This window comes from Sander vitreus, chromosome 24 (genome assembly GCF_031162955.1).
Source record: "Sander vitreus isolate 19-12246 chromosome 24, sanVit1, whole genome shotgun sequence".
In the NCBI taxonomy this organism is placed as follows: domain Eukaryota; kingdom Metazoa; phylum Chordata; class Actinopteri; order Perciformes; family Percidae; genus Sander; species Sander vitreus.
In genome coordinates this window covers 11,194,566-11,220,818 of record NC_135878.1, presented here as the reverse complement: position 1 = coordinate 11,220,818, position 26,253 = coordinate 11,194,566, and the positions used below count along the sequence as shown (strand labels likewise).

The 26,253-nt window shown below is 42.6% G+C and overlaps 1 protein-coding gene across 3 annotated transcripts in view; it reads right to left on the bottom strand.

Annotated features, from left to right (window-relative positions):
- The window catches only part of LOC144512721 (dystrophin-like), a 377,468-nt gene that overhangs the window by 164,964 nt on the left and 186,251 nt on the right, over positions 1-26,253 (bottom strand). For 2 of the 3 annotated variants that reach the window (XM_078243603.1, XM_078243602.1), the window contains 14 exons: positions 20,695-20,829; positions 18,193-18,342; positions 10,681-10,842; positions 9,073-9,183; positions 6,992-7,165; positions 6,755-6,910; positions 6,485-6,655; positions 5,856-6,035; positions 5,527-5,649; positions 4,635-4,805; positions 4,245-4,367; positions 3,972-4,106; positions 2,675-2,827; positions 965-1,135 (listed from right to left, as the gene is read on the bottom strand). In XM_078243603.1, the coding sequence (XP_078099729.1) occupies positions 965-1,135; positions 2,675-2,827; positions 3,972-4,106; positions 4,245-4,367; positions 4,635-4,805; positions 5,527-5,649; positions 5,856-6,035; positions 6,485-6,655; positions 6,755-6,910; positions 6,992-7,165; positions 9,073-9,183; positions 10,681-10,842; positions 18,193-18,342; positions 20,695-20,829 (2,115 nt within the window). Of the gene's footprint in view, positions 1-964; positions 1,136-2,674; positions 2,828-3,971; positions 4,107-4,244; positions 4,368-4,634; positions 4,806-5,526; positions 5,650-5,855; positions 6,036-6,484; positions 6,656-6,754; positions 6,911-6,991; positions 7,166-7,471; positions 7,557-9,072; positions 9,184-10,680; positions 10,843-18,192; positions 18,343-20,694; positions 20,830-26,253 lie in introns of those variants that run through there. The other variant, XM_078243604.1, reaches the window with a different exon arrangement.

The window sequence follows — 26,253 nt, the reverse complement described above, 5'->3', positions numbered from 1 at the left end:
ACTGGGTGACATGTTCCTTCATTACCGTGAACACACAAACTGTAGTTTATTTTGACTCCCACATACACTGTCCTGCTGCCCCAAATATTCACTAGAGCACAAAATGTTGATTAATCCGCATCTGAAAATAGTCACAGTTTCCTTTTTTGCTGTAACTACAGTGTCCAGCTGCCTTAGGAAATAACTATATATTTGTAAGATTTATGTCGTCAGTAGGAACGGGCTTAGGGCTGAGTTGTCCAATACAGAGTATGGAAGTAAAAAAGTTTTGAGAGACAGACTATCATATTGTTGGTTTTGGTCATTTCATTGGATTTTTTGACAATAAAAAAATATAGAATAACACCAACTAACCTATACATTAGACATTTATTGTCATAGATAAATATAGAGAAATGTCTTCTTGATTCTAGTGCATTTCTCTACATTTTGGGAAATACGCTAATTTGCTTTCTTGTCAATAGTTAAATGAGAAGATTTATACCACTCTTATGTAAGAGTCCTCTTATCTGACTGTTTGAAAGAAAGCCAAACCTTTCCTAAAATGGGTTGACAGGTATTTGTATCATTATTAGCCTATACTCAGCTCAGAAATAAAAGTTGTACAGTGAATTAGATTACAACTTGATGGTTGATAAAACATATTTGTTTTTTGTTAAAGTGTGAGGCATAACATGATTTAAGATTTTATAACTAATTGTAAACAGGAATGTCAAGCCGACTGCAGCTTGCATACCACATTTTGATAGGGGTTCATTTCAGGTAGTTGTCATTAGAAGCTTTTCAAGCTAACTTCATGCCTGTTATAACTCTAACTTAGAGAGACTCACTGTCACTCACACTGTCTATTAAATGTTTAGATAGAATCTTTTATAGTAGTATTAGTACTATGAACTGGTTTGATTAGTATAGTATTTTTTTTATTAGTATTGTATATATAGAAGTCGTGCTTACTGAAACTCACACATAGTCTTTTGAAGGGTATGAACTTGCCCTCCACCTCAACCCAGCGCGTGTTGAGCTGGAGTTGGCGGGGCTCCACTAGATTGGCGGCTCCAGCTTCTGAGAGCTGATTGGCTAAGCCCTGCACCTCGTTAAGCTCCTCCTTCTTCTTGTCGAACTCTGAGCCAATTTCCTATTGGACAAAATCAACCAGTAGGTCACTTGCTATTGGCTGAGCCCAGGGGTTAAGCACAGAGAGGCATGTGGATGTTGAAACACACACACACACACACACACACACACACACACACACACACACACACACACACACACACACACACAGTGACAATTAATACATAATAAAAATGATAAAACATTAATTTACTCACTAGCACATACTCCAACAAAGACACAACACATTAATTAAAGGGGGAAGATATCATGTTTGTGTCAAACATACACAAAGATTTCATATTGTGTGTTTATATAATACTGTATGTATCTCCATTTCAACATGTATCTCTGTTTCAACAATCTGTAAAAAAGTAATAAAGTGGTGCTATAATTAGGAGGCACACACTGCCTTAAGACTTTATTTACATTAAGAAGGAGTACAATCACTGGCCTTTTAAATAAGTACAGAGGAGTAAGTGCAGTGTGGGAACTGGGTGAAGGTGAAAATATGCATGGAGAGACAGAAAGACAGATAGATGAGCAGACAGAGAGACAGACAGACAGTGAGGAATCTCAGCTGCGGCAATAACAGGTGAGTCTGAGAAGAGCAAGTCAGACGTCCGCTTAACGAAATGTCATAGTGATCATCTGAAAGTGAAAGACACACACAGAGTCAGGGTGGGGGACGAAAAACAGGTGAGTCCAGGGTATCAAAATGGACCTCAAATGTGCTGCACCAGTATGTAGCATTACCATCAATGTATCAATGTATAAGTAATGTGGATATCTGGAAATCACTGTATACTAAAAAAGGCTGGTAGTGTCTCTCAAAATTGTTTATTACACACTTTAAAGTAGTATATATGTATATATACACATACATACATACTACTTTAAAGTGTGTTATATAAATAAAATGTATAAATAGTTACACTTCAGCTATTTTAAGCTATAATAAATAATTATTATACTACTGTTTGACAAATAATTTGGTAATGATATACTGAGCCTCTTTCCAACTCTGGGTCCACCACAAACAAATCCCAGATAGAAAGCTGCAGTCTTCTTCTGGGGACAAAATCGATCTGCAATTTTTTTTTAAATAGATAAGAGGAAGATGTCCTGGAACAATTATTCAAAAAAGTTTCTTCCTAAGTGAATAATTGCAAAAGTCGTGACACCAACCCTTTGTCCAAAAGCAGGGGAAGAGGGGGATAAGAAACAAAAAAAAGAAAGAAGTTTCCCACTGTTAACATGGAACAGGAAAATGTAGAATGAGAAATGATTAAAGACACAGAAAATTTGAGACAGTGTAAGATGAAGAGCTGGATGGTGAGGAAGACGGATATAACATGTAGAAAGGATTACATTTCACTGAAATTGTATTTTATATGGTTTTATGTGACAAATAAATTGATTGACTGAATTGATTGATTGATAAACAGTAGGTTGAATATCAAGCTTCTTGGTGATTTGTTAACATGGCAGAAAGACAAAGATATTATTGTCAATGTGTACATGTATATATGAGTGTGTTTAGTTATGTATGTGTTATTACCTTGACCCTCTCTCCTTCGGGCGGATCAGGGAGTTGGTCTACGCTGCGTTGGATGTCGTCCAGCCAGGCTAGGAGGTCATGTGACTTTCTCCTGTACTGGTACCACTGGGGAGCGATGGCCAACGCCTTCCTGTTCCTTAGCACACGCAGGTCCTACACACACACACACACACACACACACACACACACACACACACACACACACACACACACACACACACAAGATACAACACCTGAGGAGAGTTGCTGGTAGGAGAACTTTGTTACCTTTGAACTGAACCAGGCTAACTGTTTTTCCTGTTTGCAGTCTTTATGCTAAGCCAAGCTAAGCGTCTCCATGCTCTAGCTTAATGCACAGACATGGTATTGATCTACTTATCCAACTCTTGGCAAGACAGCGATTAAGCGTACTTTCCACAATGCAGAACTACTCCTTAAAAGTCTCCCTCCACTCAAAAAAGTGTTTTTCTTATGTTTATGTCCAATATATTTCTGACCTTGACTATACTGACTTGTATCTGTATAAACATTTTCACTAGAGAGGTGTTTTCAGATAGCTTTCCTAAAGGGGACGGTGTCTGTGCAGTCCCTGAAATCTGTGATTCAAACATATCCCGGGCAAGCTGGATTTGGTACATCACTAATCCGTAAACCAATCTAATACGCAAAGACCAGCAAAGAAATCTGAAATCTCCAGTGCAGAACTGACTGTCAGTATAGCTGTGTCAGCCACTGCCAGTTACAAGCTAACAAACAACATAAAAAAATAGATGATAACTACACTTACCATTCTGATAAGTCACCGATTTAAGTGACCGACACCGGGTTCAGACGGGACGCAGGAACTGTAGTTGCAGATTGTGAGCTTGCGGAGCTCTGCAAGCGGCCCGAATGGGCTGCCTGGTCGCTCCCATCAGCCCACGGGGCTCTGCAAGACAGCTGCTCATGCTCCGCCTGCAAGCCCGCGGGGCTCCTCCCCAGCCTCCTGTCTGAACCCAGCGTGAGGCTTAAACATGTAGCCCTATGGCTGAATTTCTCCAGTTACTCCAATGCGCGTAGCTCTTTTACCGGTCAACCTAAATATGCTAGACTGTAGTCACCAAACAAGTCTCAACCTATCGCAAGCAGTGATGGTGGGGAGGCCAGATCCACATTTTATCAATGAGGGAGAAAGAGAACATTTTCTTCCAATCACTTTTCAGGTTTTTAAAAAAAAACTGTTATTTATCTTTCTTGCTTAACTTGTGTGTTTCATTCTGATAATGTGTGTGTGTGTGTGTGTGTGTGTGTGTGTTACCTTGACAGTGTTGTACTTGCTGTTGAGCTGGTTGTGCTTCAGCTTGATTTGCTCTCTCTTGTCCTGATCCGGGACTCTCTTCTGTAGATTCTCGCCTTTCAACAGTAACTCCTTCACTGCACTTTCCTCACAGTCCTACATAACACACACACAACAAATTCTTAAGAGGTGCACACATAATATAACCCCTGTGTGTGTGTGTGTGTGTGTGTGTGTGTGTGTGTGTGTGTGTGTGTGTGTGTGTGTGTGTGTGTGTGTGTGTGTGAGAGAGACCTTGTCCTCCTGGAAGTCCTCCTCCTTGAGATTTTCCCCCTGTTTGACTTCCTCCTCCAGGAGCTCCAGCCAGATCTTTGCTTCACTGTGGTACTGCTCCAGCTCCTTGGCTGATGCTGAGTTCTGTCCCAAAGTACAGAGGTTGGAGCAGATTGAGTCTATTAAGTGAGACTTTGAAGTCAATTTAGGCAGAGTTTAAAATAAATTAAGTAAATTTGGAGAGTGTTTGAAGTAAAGTTGGATCATAGTATTTAGCGAGAAAAAGTGGATTTAAGTGTTTACAAGTCAAAATGACAAACTGACATATTAATAACATTTCATTAGACTGGGTGTGTTATTGCTGTTAGAATATTAAAATAATACAATTCAGAGGGTACAATTCTTTCCTACCAGCCTGGAGGCAATGCGTTCTGCGATGGTATCAAATCTCTGGTTGAGCTGCTCCACTTTGGGTCCCACCTGGGCCTGGCAGTTCTCCCCCCTGGTGCACATGAGCTCCTGGGCCAGAGCTCTCACCTCCTCCATCTTACCCCTCGTCAGCTCCAGCTCAGCACGCAACACCTGCAAGACATGAAGTGAAACAAAACACACAAAAGCACAAAATTAGAGCTGCATGATTTAAAGTTCAATGTATGTCTTGTTTCACCCCTTTTTGGGATAACAGAAATGTCATCCTTGGTGCCAGTGATTAAATTCTGGGCAGACCAAGGCTTTAGAAAAATCTATATATTTTGTGACAATAATAAATAATAATAATAATAAAAATAAATTAGTGTACACATTTAAAGATCAACAGAGAAAATATATTCCAAAACAGACTTTTTCGAATAGCTGCACATCAAACACCTAATTGCGAAATGTAACCATTATTAAATACTTAATGTTAAATTCTAAATACCATTAAAATATTTTACTTTGAAAACCTCTTCCTCAATTTATGATTTTCTTTGGGCAATTTTAAAGTATTTGTTTAGACCGTGACCACTGAATTAAAATGGTATCAATCCAGTATTTAACAATACTGTGGAGTGAACACTTGCTGCCTCTCATAGGGCATTAACGAAAGATGAGTGTGAGTTAATGGTTTATGACTCTCTCTCACAGCTAATAATAACAGGATAATTATCTGTATTATCAAGTAAAACTGCACTTCTTCTCAAAATCCACCTCCTTCAAATTTAATCTACAGACAGACTCAGAGAATTAGTGGAGAAAATCACCAAGAAACCAACAAGACATGGACTAGATAAAACACAACACACACAAAGATAGAAATTACAACCTTCAGCACAGCGTCGTTGGGCCCCTGGCTGTCCATCTCGTCCATCTTTTTCTCTGCTCCGTCGATCCATTCGTTCACTTCCTTTATCTCTCCATCCAACTTCTGCATCTGTCGTTGGTAGTCCTATGAGAGAGAGAGAGAGAGAGAGAGAGAGAGAGAGAGAGAGAGAGAGAGACAGAGAAAGAGAAAATATTCATTTCTCGAGGCTGCAAACAGTGACACTTCTAATGGGTTATTTTTAGAGAGTTTGGCATAATTATAGCACTGATAAGACAGAAAAATGAACATGATAAGGTTTTTTAAATGCTTTTCTTTTTTCTTTCTCTGACCAGCAGCAGGTTGAGCCATTCTTCTGCTCTTGATGTGACTGCGATCCAGTTGCAGCGCAGCAGGCTGACTTTGTCGTCCACCAGGCCCCCATGACCCCGGAGCACCGCCTTGAGGGCCTCTGCAAGGTCCACCACGGCCTGTAGCTGTGGCTGACGCCTCTCTGTCTCCCCGTGGATGGACTAATGAAGAAAAGGGCACAAGAGGGGAGTTGAGGGACAAAATGTGATAGCAGACTGAACCTAACAGGTTAAAGGTCAATTCTGTCTATTTTTAGCATAGACTATGTTTCTATACAACCTGATAGGTCAGTTTAAACTGAGACGGTGGGTTCTCATACTATATATTTGAGTAAAATGGGGGGGGCGAAGTCAATGTTGAGTTGTTTCTCTTTTGTTAAAAATGTATCAGTTGAATCATACCTTCAGTGTCTTTCTTTACCCCGTTACTTTTGGATATTGCAAATAAATGGCTACCTGTTTTTCTCAAGCCTTGATGCCAGTGTTGTGTTTTGTTTTCCTTACCCTTATCCATGTTACAACCTTTTATCTCAACTCATAACAATATGTAACAAGGTCTCACACCGCTGACTTTATGTTTTGTGTCTACATACTGTATGTGTGTATCATACCTGTGCCCATGCCACCTCAGCCTCCAGGTCACTGGGCATACCGTCCACAGCAGAGCGCCTGGTCAGTTCAGCGTCAGTTGCGGCGAGCCACTCAGTCAGCCCGTTCAGCTCCTTACGCAGCTTCCTGGACAACTTCAGACTTTTCTCCAGCTCCAGTTTACTCTCAGTTACCTACACACACATAAAAAAGGATACATCCATGTCTAAATCTGACTTGTATGATCATGTGTGTCTAACTATGTGTGTGTTTCTCTGTGTGTGTGTTGTGACCTGTGAGCCCAGCTGGTTGTAGAGCAGTTTGAGGGCGGTCACCCTGTCGTCCAGCTCTTTGGGCTGCTCTGTCTGCTGCCTCTGGACGATCTGTCTGCCTGTTTTTATCACCGTTTCCACCTCCCCTTTCACTTCACTCAGCACCTTGTATAACTTCTGTTAGACACAAACAGACAGCAGAGGCTTAACATAGGATCAAACCATAAATGTATCCATCTATCTGCCACAATGACCCACCATGCATTGATCCAGCTGTGACTGTACCACGTCCTGCTCCACACTGCGGATGTCTAGCACCCCCACCTGGCTTTTGACCCCAGCCAGCAAGTGCTCACACTCGGCCAGTCGACCGTCAAAGTTTGCCGGTTTCTGAAAGAGGCGGAACTTCGTCCACACATCTGTCAGCATTTTCTGTGAAAAGGAAAGAGAGACACATACTGACCTGCAATCAAATACAGGCTCAGTGCTGCTGCTGGGCAGTAGCTATAGGCTTGGGTGCTATGGTCCTGCAGAGGGGCACAACAGCTGGGAAATGAATTATAGAAAGAAATAAGACAAGTGCAGATTGCAGAGGCAGAACCATCCATGTTTTCAATGGATTGTGTATCCAGCTGCACCTCTCCTCCTTACGATATGCACAGCTGGCACAACTGGGATACCTTCATTAATCATTTAAATCTCCTGACAAGACACCAGGATTTGTTGCTAATGGTTCACCTGATCTTGTGCCCTTTTCTACATGCTGACAAAAATCAATGCAGCAGAACCAGAGATATCGCCTTTTTTATTCCCCACATTCTACTTCCTTGTCAAAAGGCACGTGCATTACCCACAATGCAACTCGACCGCAGAGCTGGTGCTAGCCTGCTATATTAGGGTGGGCTGGTAGAAAAAAGAGGTGGGCAACTTGGGCAGTTGGTAGCACAGAGGTTAAAGAAGTGCATTAGTGGCTCAACGGGTGCCAGCTTCCAGGCCCTGGTGACATGGCACAAACATTTGACCTAATACCAGCTGGCCTGGCAACCCAAAGACGTAGGATGTATTTGAATATATTTGGGGAGGCATATAATGTCAGGGGTCTGGGGGTGCTCCCCCTGAAAAATTTGAGTATTAAACACTTAATTTCTTGCATTCTGGGGAATTTTCATGCACCTATTTCTAACTTTTTCTGCATCAATTTATGCTGGAAATGTCTTTATTTATGTAAAGGAAAATAATTGAAAATATAAAACATAATGGAATATAATGAAGTAAGGCTCTCAGGCATTCTGTATTTTTCAAATATTGATTCTCCTGTAGATCAACTTTTCTCATTTAATGTTATCTCTGCTGAGTCAACACACATGTAGGCCTAGGCATGATTTATTCCTCCCTCCTCTTTTGCGTCTTTTGTTTGGGGAACTAACCTCTTTAAATGTTCATGTGGCACTTATTCATGTGAATGATAGGCTATATGAATTCATTTTAATTAATAAACCCCTAGACTGTAATCGCTCAGATGTGTTTTAGCAAGATTTCTGCTCATGTTCAAAACTTGAGTGCACATTCAAAATGTAACTCATCCCAATTTAATTTGAGATAAAAGTCATAATATTACGAGAATAAAGTCACAATATTTCAAGAAAAAAACACCTGCCCTATAGACTACTGTGCATTACGTTATTGCTCTGCTGATATGGCAGTATCTCATCCACACCGTCTGACAGATGCAGAGATCCCCGCCAGGGTCTCTGGATGGGACAAAGTTTAGGGAAACGGCTGAACGCTGCTCTACATTGGAGGTGGAAAACAGAAACTACGGCAGAAGCACAGACACTGCGCCACATGTTTGCAGCAGACACACACACACACACACACAGAAGCGCGTCCATTATAATCAGCTGGAGCTGCTACACTGACTGCGGAAGCCGCGCTGCTCATCTCTATTTTTACAGAGAGAGTGGACACAAAGCGACGGACAGATCTGCTTCAGAGCACTATAATGATGAGAAAACGGGGCAGTGGGCGACTTTGGAGGTGGACTTTAGGCTGCCTCCAGCAGCAGACATGAGGAGCTACAGAGGTCTTCAGCTCCAACCGACAATGACATCACTTATGAACATTTATCACACAGCTCTCTCTGGAGAAGCAAAGGGCTTTATATAACTTTTTCACAAATGTAGTAATACTCACCAAAACACCTGGAAACACACTTTGATGTGGAAAATCAGAGAAGTTCCCTTTAACTTTTGAGACCCCCAAAAAATGTGATTTCAGGTTTTTAGTCAGAGGTAGTATTTGTGTGTTTGTACAGTACATGTGCAGGTGTTAGTGTGTACCTGGGTAAGGTCTATCTGTCCCATGACCCTCTGGGACGGCTCTTTGTCCTGGTTCTTCTTCCTCATGTCCTCCAGGGTCGCATCATGGCCACTCAGCTCCGACTGGATTTTCTATTAAACAAACACCCACAAACACACATCTTTTAATGCCAAATTAAATATAAAAAGGATTCCACAAATGATCTTAATTACTGACAGACCAGCCAAAATCTTTTTTTAAATAAAATGAATAAACATTTTGATATTATAGTTATGAAGTATATCAATTTAGTAAATTGACTATGATCTGTCTGAAAAGTGAAACAAAAGCCAATACATTTTAAATGGACTCATAGTGTACCTCCCTCTGCTGATCAGAAGGGGGCAGGAGGCAACAAGGTGATAGGTGATTTAATAACCTGTCACCCTCTCTCCACGCACGCGCACAGGCACACGCACACACACACACACACACAGACACACAGACACACAGACACACACTCTTGGTTTCCATAATGCCTTTTTCTTTTTAAATACCAAGTGCCCTGTAATCACATATGCTCATCCACTTAACTCTAATCCAATCATTCTCTTGTCTTCCCATGTATGTATGTATGTATGTATGTATGTATGTATGTATGTATGTATGTATGTATGTATGTATATTTGTGTGTGTGTGTGTGTGTGTGTGTGTGCGTGTGTATGAGGGAGAGAGAGAGTCATTATTTGCACTTGTGGTCTAAAATGCACATGGAGGTAATCTCTCCATCCCCTCCCTACACACACACACACACACACACACACACACACACACACACACACACATTTTCATCACTCATTTCAGGCAATTATTTCACAATCTACTGTCTGATTTGCCCAGTCTAAAAACGGAAGGTCCAGATGGGTCTTTTTGGGTCTGGTTACATCAAGGCATCTCTAGCCAATCTAGTGATTTTTGGTTTCTCAGTCAGGATCAGTCAGGTTAAGTTTGGTTTGGTTAAGTCTCATCAGTTCTGTTTGCATCTAGTCGAGTCTGGTTGGTCCCACTGTTTGGGTCCAGCAAAGTCTGGATTTCTAAACCGAATGATGTCAACACCAAAGATGGAAATAGTCTAGGTATACTGGCCCACCTTTAATTCTTGTAAATTATTAAACACAAACAGATACACGCTGATGGCTACCCAGACCGCCCTACCCCCAAAACAGCGGTATAAATTGTATATCATATATTTACGTTTATTGTAAGGCAGTGACCTCTAGTGGGCGTAGTAATTATGACAGGAGTAAAGGTAGGAAGTCAGGTGACGTAGTATAAAGAGTGACAAAGTCCACATTGGGAGGAGGTCAGGGTGGATGGATGGGTCAAACAAACAAAGGATTTTGACCTAGGAAAAAGGCAATGTTGACTTATTTTAGTATACGTACATACAGTAAGTTAACTTATGCAACATACTTAACTTACGTCACATATGTAAATCTAACCAAGTAGTTTACCACGTGTTTAAAACTGCTACTGGTTTAAAAACATGCGCCTGTTGCTGGTACTCTCCAACGGTCATATATTTAGTTTTGGGAGCCACTGGCAAACGACCTATTCTGTCGTTTAGGTATGAGGACGTGTTGGGCTACCTGAGCCTCCTGCGGTATCTGCTGGGCGTCTATAAGGTCAGCCAGGTACGCAGTGAGGTGGCGGTCGGTGTTGGCCAACGAATCCTGGATCTGTCTCAGCGTCTTGTCATTCTCCTGGGCCCACTTGACACTCTTCTCCAGTTCCTTCTGCCTAAGCGCTGCCTGGGGAAACAGGAAACACATTACACCTTGACAAAAAATATAGAAAAACAGACTATAAATACAGAAAACGGAAAACACATCAGTAGATTTTTCCATGAATTTATACATTCATAATCTCTTAGAAAATCATCAGGGGGAGCATGGTATATTTCATTCACATATAACCTGTTGTCTTGTTTATGGTTAGTTAGTTAGTGTACTATATTAGAAGTGTATTCTGAATAACATCAAAACCTCTACAATTGTGCATACAACATTTCCTACTACATTTCAGAATGTGAAATCTGAAATTAGGCCAATAGATTAATGAAAAAAGAGACTGACTCCAGTCCAGTAAAGATTAGGTGTTGAGCCTTTTTTTGTGAAATTGTATTCAAGAATGCACTTGAAATTTTTTTTAGGGCATTTTAGGCCTTTATTTGATAGGATAGCTGAAGTCTTGAAAGGGGAGAGAGAGGGGGAATGACATGCAGCAAAGGGCCGCAGGTTGGAATCCAACCCTCAGCTGCTGTGTCGGGGACTGAGCCTCTGTACATGGGGCGCATGCTCAACCAGGTAAGCTACCCAGGTGCCCCTATGAGCACTTTCTTAAGATTTATATATTCGGTAGACACCAATGGGCTTTGGGGCTGAAAGCCACAGACAGGGTAGAGAAGTCAAAGTATTTAAGAGACTAACAGACTGCTGGTTTTGGTCTTTTCATAGGATTTTTGACAGTAATAAAAATGTAGAATATCGCTGGCTTTAATTAATCCATGTCTTCATGAAATATGTTGTTCTGGAAGCTGGGTGACCTAGTCACTACTCGTAGGGCTAGTTGGTAAACTACTGGTTAACTAACACTAGCCATGGAACATGCTAGCGCTAGTCAGTTAAAATAGCTCTATTTTCTCTGGACTATGTTGTTTATTCCCTCACTTGCGTTTTGTTCACAGGATTATTTAAATTTCCTTCAATAAATAGTCTTATTGAAGAGGGAATAAGCAAGCGTGTTAACTGCTTGCTAACTGTCCCTGTTGCAAGCTTGTCAGCCTGGTCGCTAACAAGGCATGTTCACTATGTTCACACTACCTATAAGGACGCATTTGTACGATCGACTTATAAGCTATGACAGCTTCCTTCTAGACTCTCTGGCCCTCCATCAGCACTGTCAAGCTGGCTTGCTACTGGTCAAAGGTGAACATTTGCGGGTCTGATTTCTCCAAAGATGAAGTTTCAAAGATTTTCTTCGCCTCTGCAAGTGAGTCCAGTAATTGCGGTGATTCCATTGAAATTACTACACTGGTAATTAGTTTACCAGGCTGTAAACATGTTAATTTCTGCTGTAAAGTTGCATTTCTCTAAACATCTATGGGGATTGACTCGTCTCAAGTGGCCACTCGAGGAACTGCAGTTCAACCCCGGAGCTGCCGCTTGAAAAACATAATTTCAGCATTTTACTGGTATATTACTACTTACTTAAATAAAAAAAATATACTTTACCTGACATAAGCTATAGTTTCTAGCATGTGTAGGTTACAACAAGTTTAATGCACAAACACATACACACACAACCCCACTACCTACAAACGAGCACACACACACACACACACACACACACACACACACACACACACACACACACACTGCATGTACCCTCTTGAAGGCCGGAATCCGGAGTTTCTCTCTCATGTTGTCTCTGTGTGAACGACCACATCAACGCCACCGTCGTCACTAACAACACAAATGACCAATGATCTTCTGATGCCTGGCAACTAGTGTTTCCTTTTTGCCTTTCCTTCTAGTGACTGCCTACGAGATTAACTAGTAAACGGGCCTATTACATCACAAGCTTGTATGAGCTCAGGTGAGAGGGAGACAGAGAGTGTGTATGGTGTATGTGGTATCAGGTGAGCATGCAAAGCTCTTGCTGAAGGATAATGATTCTAAGAATAGCCCTGGCCTGTCTAACCCTTGTGTGTCTCTCACACTAACACGCACGCAGGCGCACGCACACACACACACACACACACACACACACACACACACACACACACACACACACACACACACACACACACACACACACACACACACACACACACACACACACACACACACACACACACACACACCTTCTAATGTTACCAGTGGATGTGTCTTAGTTGATAATGTATAACATGAGACAAACATTGATAACAACCATCCCTGTGGCGATGTACTCCATTTCCCTGGCAATTGTCGGCTCATGAATACATATTCTCCTTAAACACTCGGTTTTCCCTTATTACTTCTTCCCTCGCATACAGACACACCGTCACAAATGCAGTGACTGTGAACAAGACAGATAGAGGATCACTGTTTGTCACATAACTGCTGTCAGCAAAGCGCAAGCAGCGTTCTCCGTACCACTCTTCCTCTTATTGGTTTTCAGCCATTACAAGAAGCTGAAATTAAAAAGCAAACACGCCTCTTTGATCTAAAGAAGTACAGACAAAGATGTGAGACAACTTTTTTTTGCATGCGCAGGCTGGAATTATCTTCACAAGTTTTTAAATGGGACATTGATTTAATGAGATTATATACTTATTCTACTGTCTCTGCATTTACTTGGACCCCTGCACTCATGAGAACTTGGCTCCATCTGATGCTGGGAAAGTGTTGACATACAGCTTTTTGACTTTTGAACTTCCAATACTTTTCTTTGGATAAGAAGTAGGTAATAGATAAGAAATATATTTCTTTAATGCGTAACTTTGATTTTAATGAAACTTGTTGTAAAGGCAATCAAAATAGTGCCAATGCCAGATGGAGTAAGGAAGCTTTATCTTGCTCAGGGTTGCTGCTCCACGTGCAGCTACAGCAAATAAAAAGGAACCTGCCGTTATCCATGGGTTTCTTTCCACCTGTACATGCAGCTATTGATTCACTCCTTTGATTAAGTCACTAGCCTTAGAACTGAAGTTGCTCCCTGTGTGCTGCACTGTGGCTGCCCACTGCTCCTAAAGGTTAAGGTAGTTAAGATGGGTCAAATGCAGTCAACAAATGTCTTCACTGGAATAAATGAAGTACAAATTAGGTTCCCCGTGGGTATACATTTAGCCAGAATATGTCTAAATAGGACCTTTTCACGGCAGACATTTTTACACATTTCATAGCAAGAAAAGCATTGGTACTAATAACATAACTGGCTGCATTCCATTTAGTTCCAGGGCCCTGGTAACAGAGTCATAATTAATGTTATTAGTTATGATATAATAACTCATCTCAGTAATTAATACATTACGTTGGCATTTTAAAACAAAGTAAGGGTACTGCTTTCTGTAACAGATAGAACCTTGCAAAACCCTTTCTAAAAAATTACATTTTAAAAGGTGTTAGATTTAGATATAATGTATTTAGAAAACATTTAGGGTGCCTGCTTTAATTAATAAAATATATATTTATATAATATGTCAGTTTTGTTCCTCGGCCATGAAAAAAATATTAAGGCAATATTTTGGTCTCTGTGTGCTTTTGCGCCTCCATCAGTCTTTTCAGAGATACTCACAAACACCCCCGACCTTTCTCTGAGCTCCTCGTCCCCTTTATGGATGACAAACAAACAGGGCTCCGAGCCGCCCGGCCTTACCTCACATGCATACATGCTGACATATACACCAAAACAAAGGACACCAGCTTCTGTACACACACACACACACACACACACACACACACACACACACACACACACACAATACAAAAAATGACACTTCCTCCCAAAAAATACAAAAAACTCTGAAATAAAAGACTGTCTCACACACAGACACACACATACACACTCTCTCTTATGGGTAGACAAACAAAAGGTGGCTTATCAGGCTGCAAGGAGAACATTAATCTGGTTCTATTGTGAGGGAGGATCAACCCAGCGGGCAATGAGTGTGTGCCTCTGTGTGTGTGTGAGTGGGTGCAAGTGTGTCTAATCTGTCACTGAGGATCACCACAAGAGGATCAGAATGTATTGCTGCTGATGACGGCTAGAAGGAGGGAAGAAAGATTTTGGGAAAGGAAGAGGAGGAAAAGGAGGAGCAAATTTAGGAAGAGGAGAGAAGATGAGAGAGTGAAGAGAAGGAGTAAGAAATTGACGAAGAAAAGGCAGAAGAAGGAAGGAGGGGAGAAGGAAAGGGAGAAAGAGGAGGGGTAGGGATATGAAATAGAAGAAAAAAGGGTGACAGGAATATGACAAAGAAGTGCAAGAAGGTGTAATAAATTGAGGAAGGGGAAGAAGGGAGGATTAAGAGTGGGAAAAGAAAAACGCAAAGGATGTAAATAGGGCTGCAACAAAGGCCCTGTTTCCACCTGGTTTTAACATCCATCCTGAGTGTGTATGAGCTTCAGTTGTTACTCTCACACAAATCATACATTATTACAGAAACGTGCAGTGACAAATGAAAAAGTGCTGCCTACAGTCTGTGTGTGTGTGTGTGTGTGTGTGTGTGTGTGTGCGTGTGTGTGACTTCGCTAGAGTTCCAGTGTACAAAGTGCTACACCAAAAAGGGATACTACAAAAATATGCAATACCTCCAAATCAAGTGTTGGGCCAAAGTATTATTTTCACTATTAATTGTTTAATCATTTTTGATTAAATTGATTGTCTGGTCAGTAAAATGGACCTTACTTAGTTCACTACTATAGAAGATACACATATCCAAACTAGAGAAGCTGTCACAATTGCAGAACAACAGGAGATGAATCCAAATTCCGTAAAATAATTTAATAACCAAAGGCTTACAGAGTCCAAAAACAGGCAGGGAACTAACAAAAACGAAGGTATCAATAAAAAATAACAGGGAAAAACCAGAACACTGAAAACACAGACACTTACGCTATGGGAAAAGTTGGAAAACTTGAGACTGAGAAGATGACGAACTGACACCAGACAAAGGGAGCACACAGACTAAATACACAAGGCAATGAAGGTTGTAATGAGAGACAGGTGACATGAGGGCTGATGACATGAGGGCTGATGACATTAGCGCGGGGCAGACAATCACAAAGGCGGGAAAACACACATGATAGAAAGTCAAACAAGACATAAATTACCTCCTAAGTCCTTTCCTAACCACTTTTCCTTAACCCCGATAGTATACGCCAAGAAGAGAAGGAAAGGTGTGAAGGAGAATTCAAAAGGAATTAGGAAAATACAACTGCGATGAGAATCCGACTGCCCTTACACTCAGCTGCATAATCATGCGACGACTAATGTTATTGACGTGGGTCTGCCGGTGAAACTATAGTTCTGAAGGTGGACTACAGAAAGACATCCGGATACTTCGCCCCGTGCGTTTTCACCGTGTTCTTTCATGCTGGCTCTATAAACATGGACAACCCGGTGGAAAATATCACTTCATCACCATTTTATTTCCCATCATATTTCATAAAGTTTATTATCATTATTGGTTGCTCACGCTCACCCTCATTTTTACCCACATGCATCCCGATTATGTATGCAAGATAAGCAGAATGTGTTAGTCCTACGAATCTACTGTAGGCTTATATTCTTTATCATAAGGGTTACTGTAGATGGTTGTGGATGAGTGAAAGAAATACATTATTAATGAGGACAATATTCTCTAAACTGTAAACCCAGCGGAGCTGTCTGCTATACTGTGCCCATTTACGCACGAGAACAGCAGTCAACAGCGCAACTCCATTGATTATTTCAGAAGCTAAAAGTGAAGTTATGTTTTCTCTGTCAAGTTTATAACAACAGTTTTTAGTTTGGCTGTTTAAATGTCCCACAATATCAGCTACAATGGCATTATTGCACACATGGAAACATTTACAGTTACTGAAAGCATCCTCTCTCATCACTACAGTAAATCTTAAATGAAAACACTCATACATCCCTACAACGTAATTTAAAAAGCAATAGCCCACAGAGACTGAGAGAGGGTGAAAATAACATATTTGCGTGGGTGTGGGTGGGTGATTTCAGGTAATTAATTTGAATGCCATCAGAGCCGATCCGCGCATTCTCACATAATATTAGGGGGGTTGTGTTAATGTTCCGTTTTGTTCCGGTGTTTGTCTGTGTACAGTATGTTCTCATAAATCGGCCCGGAAATTAAAATTACAACACAAAGAAAGCAGAAGAGAGTGAATTTCCGCTGGCACCGGAGCAATCCCGGAAGTGTAACGTCATGGATATAGACTAAACAAGACATGAAACAAGAGAAGTGTCCCTACAAAATAAAAACAAAAATTTAAGAAAACACAGGATCATGACAGAAGCCTGAACCAGTGAAATTTTGCCATTTTTTGCGACATTATCAATTTATGATTATCAAAAATGTGCCAAATAATTTTCTGTCTAGCAACTAACTGATTGTTTCAGCCCTAGATGTAATTTACTAGGAAAAGGAATCCAAGCAGTTGGGCAGGATGAAGAGAAAGTTCAAATCCAACACACCAACACAAATGTTAGATACAGTAGCCAAATCTATAGAACCTTTTAGGGTTAATTAAAGCAAATTGCCACTGAATGAATGTAATTCCTACATTTAAGACCATGCTTGTGATCACAAACATATCTCTCTCAACAGATACGTGAATAGGAAAAGTAAGTGACTTTTATAATTTTTATTCAGCCTGGTTAAAGGTGCCCTGTGGAGTGTTCTTGTAAACAAAAAAAGACAGAATGACGCAGCTTACAGTGGCCAAAAGCTACTGCTAAAAATATATTTGCCTTAAAGGTCCAGTGTGTAATGTGCCCGTTCACAAACTTGTCCTTTTTCATGACTATTTACCACCACCATCAATTCCAAGTATTCCTTTTGGCTTGAAATTTTACATTTGCATTCGCATGAACGACGTTCCATATTCATGTGCCATCTTGAAATATGTTAGCCGGTAAGAGACATACAAGACATACTGCTCCGCCTTTCGTGTTTTCGCTGTCACATAATAAACTCACAGGTGCTGCTAATGCTGCTAATGTGTATCGTAGCTTCCCGGCCCCGGCAAGTTTGAAGAAGGAAACATGGAGGACCACACGTATTCAAAATCAAAATTTCAGGAACAGGAGTTCTTCTCGCCCAGAAAAAGAAAAAGGATATTGAAAAGAGCAAGAGACCGGCTTTTTGAAGTGTGAAGGCTACCGTAGCTGTAATACGTACTTTGAACTGCGTGGTGCGAGAGAGTTGATTGCGATATATGATCAATGCTAGATGGGAGAAATTCCTACACATTGGACCTTTAAACTCTGATGTCTCTGCTTGCATATATTTTTTCTATTTCAATCCAAGAGCTACAGTTCACTAGACATTTAGCATACTATCCGACCTCAGCGTGTACATGCTGTATGTTTCTGTATTTATGATGTCTTACCCTCGCCATAAGCTCATCCCATCGTATATTGAAAGCGTCCAGTTTTTGCTGTATAAGTTCATCCAGAACGCCTCCGTCCATCAGCGTCTGGGCCAGCTCCCGAATCTGGTTTCTGTTGTCCTCTGGGTGCAGCAAAAGAACCTCTAGACTCTGTACAAAGACAAACACAAAAAACATCAGTCATACTTGACCATACTACTTTGAATTTTCTGTAGTAAATTCCAGCACGGTAGCTTCCATTAAGTGAAGCCACAGAAAAATATGCCTTTGGTGGTAATGGCTTTTTTTTGCATACAAGCTGATATTGTTTTGTTTGAAGGTGAAAAAAAAAAAAAATTAAATTAAAAAAAATCTAGGAAGTTGATCATGTTTAGCGATTACTGCGATTTCATAATCTCTCTGGGTAAATGGTCAATGTAAAAATTAGACTGTTTATCAGCATTACGGGTTGACATTCTACTTTTCTATTATTATTGGATGGATCAAACAACACCGGGGTTCATTTTACCCATGATGTTTTCCTAAAACCAACTGTCGCATTCTTCTTTGCCTAAACCCAACTGTTGCGTCCTTCTTTTCCTAAACCCAACTGTCCCGTTCTTCTTTTTCTAAACCCAACTGTCCCGTTCTTGTCCCGCGTGTCACGTAAACGTACCTTTTATAAGCCCACCCACGATCTTTTCCTTAACCCAACTGCGTCAAAAGTTACGACAATAGTCCCGACCCAGCGCGTTTAGATAAAGCATGTTTAGCTATGATGCTAATGGAGACTTTTAGCACCAATAATAACGCCAAAGGCACCTGACCAAGCGTCCGTATTTTACGCGATGGGAGTGAGAATGTGTTGCATATCTACGCCATGCTGAGCCATAAGCAATCACGACTATTTAAGCTGTGCTGGCACGGTGCAAGTGTTTTCCCACAACACAGCAGGGCACGGTGAAAGTTTTCGATTATGGATGTTTATGGACGATTATTTTGTGCTGGTCACAAACCACAGTATGAGCCGGCTGCCTGCCACTCTTCAGCAAAAGCTCATTGTGGATGTTTCTGCTACTATTCCTCCATGCAGTACTTAAATCTGATCTATTGACCAAATAACATTAAATATGTCCTCATCTTATAGAATAAACTAATCTTTATCTAAGAATAGCACTGCTTACAACATTCTGTGACCTCTGTGACAAACACATTGCATTTCCTATATTCCTGCTTCACAATAAAAGTCTATGGAAAGCTTTTACTGTGAAGCAGCAACAGCAGGAAAGCATTTGTTTGCATCAGCAGCATTCTGGATCGACAGTTCATTTACTGGTTTATCGCCGGATGTCCCTCGCCTTGTACGGGAAACAAAATCAAACTTTGAGCTAGCAAGCTACACGCTGAAAATGGCAGGTTTTGAAGAAAATTTGGATTGTGCAACAAGGCAGGCCTGCTTGGTGTTTTCGGGGAATGATTGTAAAGATTTACAAATAATATGTTTACGGCTTTTACTATCTTACTGGAACGTTATACACACGACACACTGGTAAGAGCAAATTAGTAGCTCACGTTACTGTATTGTGTGGAAAGTTAACTTAATTTAATATTGTATGTGACATTTCTTTTGCGGGGTGCAAATGTTCCACCAAAACAGGTTCCTTCCGAGACCATTTTGCAGAGCCACCATCTTTGCAACCGGAGCTTAGCGCCACCCAAGACAATTGTGATTGGTTTAAAAAAATGCACAACCCAGAGCGTTTTTTTTAAACCTATCCGGGAATGTATGTGTGGACGGGCCAGACCTTACTTCGCAGCGCTGTGGAGATAGGTCTGGCAATGCGAGACTACATCATCAGTAACTTAACACACCTCCAATATGGCTTAAAGCAATCAGTAAACAGTAGTTAGGCTGATATGATTAGGTAGAAGCTAGTACTAAGAGATGAACACAGACAGACTTTTACAAACTCCTGCACAAACATAATGTGTTCAGCCAATCAGTTTAGCGCAAGAGTGGTTTGTGGGAAGAGACGTCCCAGTTTGGCTGCAGTCTGCCCTACTACCAAAGCACAGTGGCTCAGTGCTGGTTTCCCTGCTGTGAGGACACAGTAGAAATGCATGTGATCACTGCTTGGCGTGGATCTGCATGATTTAAGCAGGCTTAACCCTCAGCATAGGAGCATACCTCCGTCTTGCTTTATGAAGGGAAAAACACAACCTGCCTTCTCCTCCACCTCATCCCCCATAGTCCCCTATAGACACACTTTTAGACCACCTTTTTTTTTATTTTGTACATACTTTTTTGTTCTTTAACAGGAAATCGGCACTTGCCTCTCACACACACACACACACACACACACACAAACATACACACAAAATGGCCTTCTCCTCATCTAACAAGTCACATACATACACACCTCACCCATACATGAAGTTTTGCATCATATCAACCCCTTTTTCTGAGTCTCTGTAACGTAAAGCTTTTCTTATATGTTCTGTTCACCCTCTCTTCATACTCACATCCAGCGCCTCCTGCAGCTCCTCCGCACCTCCTTGGAGGTTTTCAGTCTCATCCAGCTTCTGCTCTAGCTGGTCCAGGAAGGCGTTTTCCTGCTCCAGGTAGGAGAGCAACTCACACCAACATGCCCAAACCTCCTGCAAAACACACACATATACACACACAAAATCATCAGGAGGCACAGACAGAGACGAAAAGGATTAGTGAATGGATAAATAAAACACAGATGACCATTTTGACATTTTATGTGTTAGAGAGAAGAAAGACAGTTGGGCAGGAGCAGAAAAGATAAATAGTGAGAGAGAGTACTTCAACCATAAAGTTGAATTACCAAGAATACCAAGACACAGAGGTAATTATGTCTCAAGAAAATAAGGTACAGAGGAGAGTGGGAAGATGGAGAGGAGACTCACATCGAGGGAGGACAGAGAAGGAAAAGGGGGGAGGAAAGGGCTGAGGAGAGAGAGACAAGGACAGGTGGCATCATTATAGATGCCATCTCAACTTTCTCTTAGTGTTGTTTCATATTCACTTATTCAGTATTGTTGAAGGCTGTGATATCAACATCTGTTGAACATCAACATGCTTGATGAGTTTGTTTCCATCTGCAAATTAGCAACAGTTGCCTCTGTCTGACTAAAGTGATTGAATTTGCTTCCTAAATGTAAAATGAAGCTAAATCAATAAATATGTTAAACCGAAAAAAAACTGATTTCACACAAACAAACAAACAAAAAAGTGCTTGCAAAATGTCAAACCCTTCATTATACCCACTTCATCAGAAACATTCTATAAGACATCACACACAAACTTGTGAAAATTTAAATATTTGTAAATGGCACGGTGTGAGCATAAAAGAAGATTCAGTTCATTAGATTAATTAAAATTAGATTAATGAGTCTTACCAACAATGTTGTTCACCTGCCAAAAAGTGTAAACCAGGGGGTTCTGCAGAAATTCTGATGTTCTGTTTTTTTGCCCCAAACTGTCTGGTTCTATTTCGCATAGGCTTCACCCTCTAAAGCATGAATTATACTGGACGCAGCCCAGCTGGCGTGTAGAAATGTGATGTCATGGGATCGCCGTGACTATTTATACCCGCGCTGGTGCTCGCGACACTAGTTGCAGTCTTCTCCTGAACAGAGGTGGCGCTAATGAGCGAAGGCTACCGACGTTGCTCTTTCTACGGACTAGAAGAAGAAGAAAAAAGTAAACAACGGCAGAACTGGCTGCAGCATTGCTGTCAATGCTTCGATTTGATACGATGACCTACTTTGTCGGATCAAGCCTTTCATTCACCATAAAAGAACTCATCTTAACCCATTAAGTTTACAAGAGAGACTTGCAGTCACTCTGGGAGTCCTGGCATCCGGTTGTCGGCGAACTTGTTCAGGCCTCCCGTTTCGGCTTTGTCGCACGCCGTTTGAAAAAAAAAGAGCCGTGCGCGACCTCTGCTCAGTCGTGAAGATTTTCTTTCCCGCCCTTGTGTCTGGCTCAAATTGCGTCCGCAGATACTGTATATAAACAGAGCGGACCCGTTGTTCATCTCCCACTTTTTCTTCAAGCTTGCAGTATGAAGACCTCCACCTCCACCTCCAGCGGCGTTCGCCTCTGCCCCAACTGCCGGACCAGCTACATCCTGTTGCCGGATCTCCACCCCCGCTGCGAGACCTGCCTCGGTGCCGCTCACGCCGGCACGGCACTCACCCGAATGACGGTTTTCTCACCCGTTTTCCCTCCTCCCTTCTGGGAAAACTGGACCGCGAGATAGGGATCGATACCCTCCCACTGCGGCTCTCCCCATCTCCGGAACGGCCAGGGGCACCGCTTCAGCGGTCTTCCCCTCTGCCACAGGCGGCTCCACCCTCCACCACTAGGGCTCTCTTCCTGGACCTGCCGGACATCATTAAAAAGGCAGCAGACCAGAGAGGCATAGCGCTCCCGGCTGAGCTTCCAGCCCCTGCTCGCTCTCTCGCTACGCCCTGTTCACCCGGGTTCAAGGCGACACAGAGGCGGGCTTCCTTTCGGTCCCTCCCCTTGAACAGAGCCTGGGGTCCATCCTGCTTCCAAGGGCTAAGTTTTTCGGCCACCGGAAGCCGACGCCCCCGTCCCCCCAGGATCAGGTCTGCGCCCAGGTCACTGACCGGTTACACCAGTGTGCGGCCCAGGGCCTTGTGCCGCAGAACAACTTAGCTTTGCTAGCATCTGCCGTCTACGCCATGGCCACCACTCGGAGAGATCTTCCCCCGGAGCTAGCCACGGAGATTGGCAAAGCTATGACTGCCATCCTCACCCTTACCACGGCGTCCACGGTGGTGTCAAGGATTTAGGCGTGGCAGACTGTGGCTCAGCGAAACATCTGGCATGACATGTCGCAGCTACCCACGGAGGTCAGACGCAAGCTTCTGTACGGCCCCCATAGCTCCCGACTATTTGGGCCCTGCCTACAGACGGCCACGTCCCACCTTCACCAGGCGGCCGAAGAGGCAGAGCAGCTACGAAGGCTTGGCTCTTGGAAGGCGGCTCCTCCACAGCAACGCCGCCGCCACAACAACCGCCATAAGAGGAAACGTCCCACAGCCTCTGCTGCGGTTGCATCCTCCCAGGCTTCGACCTCCGCTCCTCCGCCCGCCCCCTCCGCAGCGACAGCCGGCTCCTCACCAGCAGGCTTCACGGGGCCGGAGGACCATGAAGGCGGCTCCCACCTGGTCTGACCCGCCCCCCGAGCCACCCAGCAAGCAGCGGCGACGGTGGCAATGACGGGGCGCGAGGAACATCTGTCCCTCCACGGTTGAGAGCTGGAACCATAACGGCCCTTTTAAGGGCCACTTCCATCCATCTAAAGAGCAGTTTCCCCTCAACCAAGCAGCCCTTGTTCCCACTGAACATTGCGCTGACAACATGACAGTCGTTTCACACACCAGCCCACCGCTGCACGCGGAGCTCCACCGCTCTCTCACTATGCAGGCAGCGGGAGCGAGGCCAGCGGGACAATGACCCGGTGGCCTCTCCCACCCCACGCGGTGGTGACCAGCCACTGCCCTTTCGACAGAGCTCTACCATGGGCTGGGTGACACGATCACACGTCTCGCTCAGCGGCGGAATGGGCTCTGCGCTCCATGCTGGCCATGTCTGTAAACAACACACAAACATGCGCATGCCCGCTTTCAGAGCACAGCGCAGCATGGATGAGTCTGACACACATGGACTCATGGATGTCAAAGCTGATAACACGGGGCTACACACTCCAGTTCGCTTCCCCCCTGCCTCGCTTTGTGGGCGTGTTGGAGACAACCGTGTCATCTCAGGCAGGGTCAGATGCCATGACGTCAGAGCTAGAGGAGCTACTGTCAAAAGGGGCAATTTCTCACGTTCCTCCAGGGGAGGAGAACGAGGGATTTTACTCCCACTACTTTCTCACTCCAAAAAAGACAGGCGGTGTTAGAATATATTTTGTGAAAAGAGTTAAGAAGAGGTTTTAGAGGATATGGTGTTGACCTTGTTGCCTTTTTATGCACCCTGGGTTATGAGAGGCCATTTAGTTTTACAGTGATTAGACATTATAAAAGGAGTGTGAGAAAGATCTTCTCTGATTGGGGGAGGGAGCGAGGTAACAATGGTCAACATTTTACAAGCGCGGGATTTGTGACACAAAGTATGGAAATGACCTGGCTCTCATGAAAACTCCTTAAAGTTTGCAGGAGATTAAAGCACACAGGTGTTCAAATCCAACAATAGCGACTTGTCTCCGTTGAGCTGAGTGGGAAAAGTCAAGGTCATTTTTCATACAGTGTGTTACAGAATCTTAGGAGCCGGCTGGAGCCAGAAGATCTAGACTGTATCCAACTGATGACAGCACCACCAGAGTTTGGGATGGAACTGGATAAATAAGAGAGCATTTTAAGTTAGGGCATCAGATGCTGGGGAAATCTTTGACTGACCAATAGGTGAAAGGTAGACCTGTATAGTATCTGATCTGTATGCATACACTCTTGTATTTTGCAATATCATTTTTCACTAAAGCTTGTTATTAACTTTAACTTAACTTTAACTTAACTTTTTAGTATAAAATCCTACATGGTGACCCCGACGTTGCTGGTGACAGATCAACTCACTCTTCCACTTGAAGCTGTCCAGATTTTTTTTGGCTGTCTTCACATCTCAGACTCTCTGCTCTCCGGGTCCAATCGGCCGACACAACTTAAAAGGTAAGAGATGCCTGTTGTCTCTTAAGACCGAATTTCTCACAATTTTTATAATTTAATAATTTCATTACTAAATTTATCTTGGACCTGGGTGAGTGTGTGACAAGCATTTCAATTTGGCTGTAATTTGGTGAATAATATTGCATGCCTACGCCCCTTGCTTAAGGAGTGTGGTCTAGTGATTTGAGCATTTCAAATTGGGCTTAAAACGCGCTGTGGATGTTATTGCCATGATGATGCCTCTTCGACTGTGACTGAGTTTGAACGGAGATGATACCTCTTTGGCTGTGATGAAGGGAGTGATTTTTAGATGGTCGGATCCAGATTTACAGTGCTCGTGCAAATTCTGATGTTGAATGAACGTTTCATGCATGTTCGAATTCTTAATTCGACCTTGCATATGGGATTCCATGGCGGGATATTGAGTGTTTTCACCTGAACACTTGGCCTTTGAGCCATGACGTCAGAGCGAGATCTTTTGAGGAATTGAGGGCATTACCGCTAGTGAAAGTTTCCCTGTTTTGTTCTCTGAAAAGTGTCTCAGTGTGTAAAATCACTGACAGGAGCGCGTAGCTCGGGTGAAATCCATATATACCGCTCTGCTTTTTATGAGAAAAAACAGAAGTCTGACAAAGGTGTCTCTGGTGTGATAACAATCATCAGACAAGGGTACGCGGCTCGAGTGAAGTCTATACACGCTACCTGGCCTTTTTCAGACAACTCAGAAATGCATAAAAAACTGTGAGACACGCAGTGGAGGAGTCTGATTAAACCACTCCCGGAGCTCTGAGCTGTCCCTGTCTCGAACACTAGCTATAAACTATTATTTGTCTGCAGTGTATGGTATCTGACGATTTGCACTTTGACTTGGGATTTGGTGTGAGGAAATGCGTGAACTTTGCCCCACTTGTGTTGAAGGCATCTGGAGGACAACAAGTGTTTTGTTCTACATGTGGCGTTTTGTCTGTTCATATTTCAGTGTTGATTTGTTGTTTCGCTAGTCGTTTCATGTGCGTGGTTGCTTGTTGTACATGTGCTGTCTGCGTGGGTTACGGTGCTTTGTTGTTTTTTGTGCGTTTGACGTTTTTGGTTGGGGTTAACTGCGCTTATTCAATTTATTACTGATATACCTATAATCTAATAATAATAATAATAACGATAATAATTGGAATAGACTATCTGTAATGCATTTTGCATTTAGAACTAATCTCGTGCTAGTGCTACGGTTCATAATAGAATATACCTGTTTGGTATATTAAAGAGGGAGAAAAACTCTGAGAGGGAAAGAACTGTCTCAGACAGCAGTCAGAGAGTGACTGGATCAGGGTACAGGTGGGCGTTTCTGTCTCTGAGCTG